At 49.5% G+C, this 1421-nt stretch overlaps 1 protein-coding gene across 1 annotated transcript; it reads left to right on the forward strand.

Moving 5' to 3' along the window:
- Positions 1–355: 355 nt before the first annotated feature.
- LOC119593650 lies at positions 356–1342 on the forward strand (the record flags this gene model as incomplete). Its single annotated transcript, XM_037942602.1, has 1 exon — positions 356–1342. A coding segment is annotated over one exon (801 nt), but the record flags the coding sequence as incomplete, so codon positions are not given.
- Between the last annotated feature and the right edge of the window lie 79 nt (positions 1343–1421).

The raw sequence follows: 1421 nt of genomic DNA on the forward strand, positions 1-1421 counted from the left end.
AGTTACACAACCTTGGAAAGACTTAATCGTTATGTTTCAACAACCAGACACTATAATCCGAGTGGAATATTTCACTTTCCATGACATAACAGGAAGAAAAGTCTACCACACTACTCAGCTGTTTGAAGAGTCGTTTCCTTCCTTCCAGAGAGGCGAGGGAGCACTCCGAGGTCAGACGCTGCATTACGCGGACACGCCCACTGAAGTCGCCAAGCCCAAACAGCTACAAATACTGAGCAAGGAACCCCCAGTCGGCACAGTTCGGGTGAACACTTCGAAGCTCCAGCATCATGAGGATTCTGGTACGATCTCTCTAGTGGTTGGTTCTGTTTAGTATTCTTCACTATCCGTTTAACTTACCCGAAAGAAGGAGCTATTACCTGTGTCTTACCATTCTCAGGTTGTGTTAGCAGTGCTGGGCGTGTGCTCCACCTCCCTCCAGCAGGCCTACAACCACGGCTACAACTTCGTCCAGCCTCGTTACGTCGGGCCCTTGGCATCCACCGTCCCCGCTGGCGTCGACGGAACCATCACTCCCGTGTCCGATAACTACGAAGTGGCCGCCGCTCGTGGCGCCTTCTTCAGGGCCTACCAGGATCAGCTGGCGACTGTCAATGCCCTCAGCTACGAAACTCCCGCCACCCACCGCGCCGCACATCGCAGTGTGCCGTCTGTGCAACATAATGCACCAGCTGTTCATTATAATACATCAGCTGTGCACCACAATGCACCAACTGTGCACAACAGAGAGACAGAAATGCACCATAATATAGAAGCTGTGCACCACAAAGCGCCAGCTGTGTACCATAATGCACCAGATGTGCACTTTAATGCACTAGCTATGCATGATAATGCACCAGCTGTTCATCATAATACAGCAGTTGTGCACGACAGAGCGCCAGCTGTGCACCAGAATGCAGCATCTGTGCACCACAGAGCGCCAGCCGTGCATCGTAATGCACCAACTGTGTACCACAGAGAGCCAGCTGTGCACCATAATGTAGCAGCTGTGAGCCAAAGCCTGCCAGCTGTCCCCGGCCAGGTCCGCGACACCCCCGAAGTGTCGGCCGCCAGGGCTGAGTTCTTCCGCCTGTACAACCTGCAGGCGGCAGCAGCAGCCGCAGCGCCGGACCACCACGCTGTTTCCCCTCACTGAACTGTCGCCAAACCTTCGAGCAGATAAGCTGGGATCAAAACAAGTTCACTTTCAAAATCCAGTTAAATAAAGAAAGCAATTCTATTTACTCATTTACATAAGATCCACAGAATATGACGGTTGACAGTCAATATTATTTGTATCCATTTCTTAAAAAAAACAAAATATACTGAAATACGGTATATAAACAATAGCAAGCTAATAGAATAACTATATAATTATTGAGGATCACCCATATAAATAATATACAGGCTAAGAGTTTGCC

The sequence above is a fragment of the Penaeus monodon genome, chromosome 32 (genome assembly GCF_015228065.2).
Source record: "Penaeus monodon isolate SGIC_2016 chromosome 32, NSTDA_Pmon_1, whole genome shotgun sequence".
Lineage (NCBI taxonomy): Eukaryota > Metazoa > Arthropoda > Malacostraca > Decapoda > Penaeidae > Penaeus > Penaeus monodon.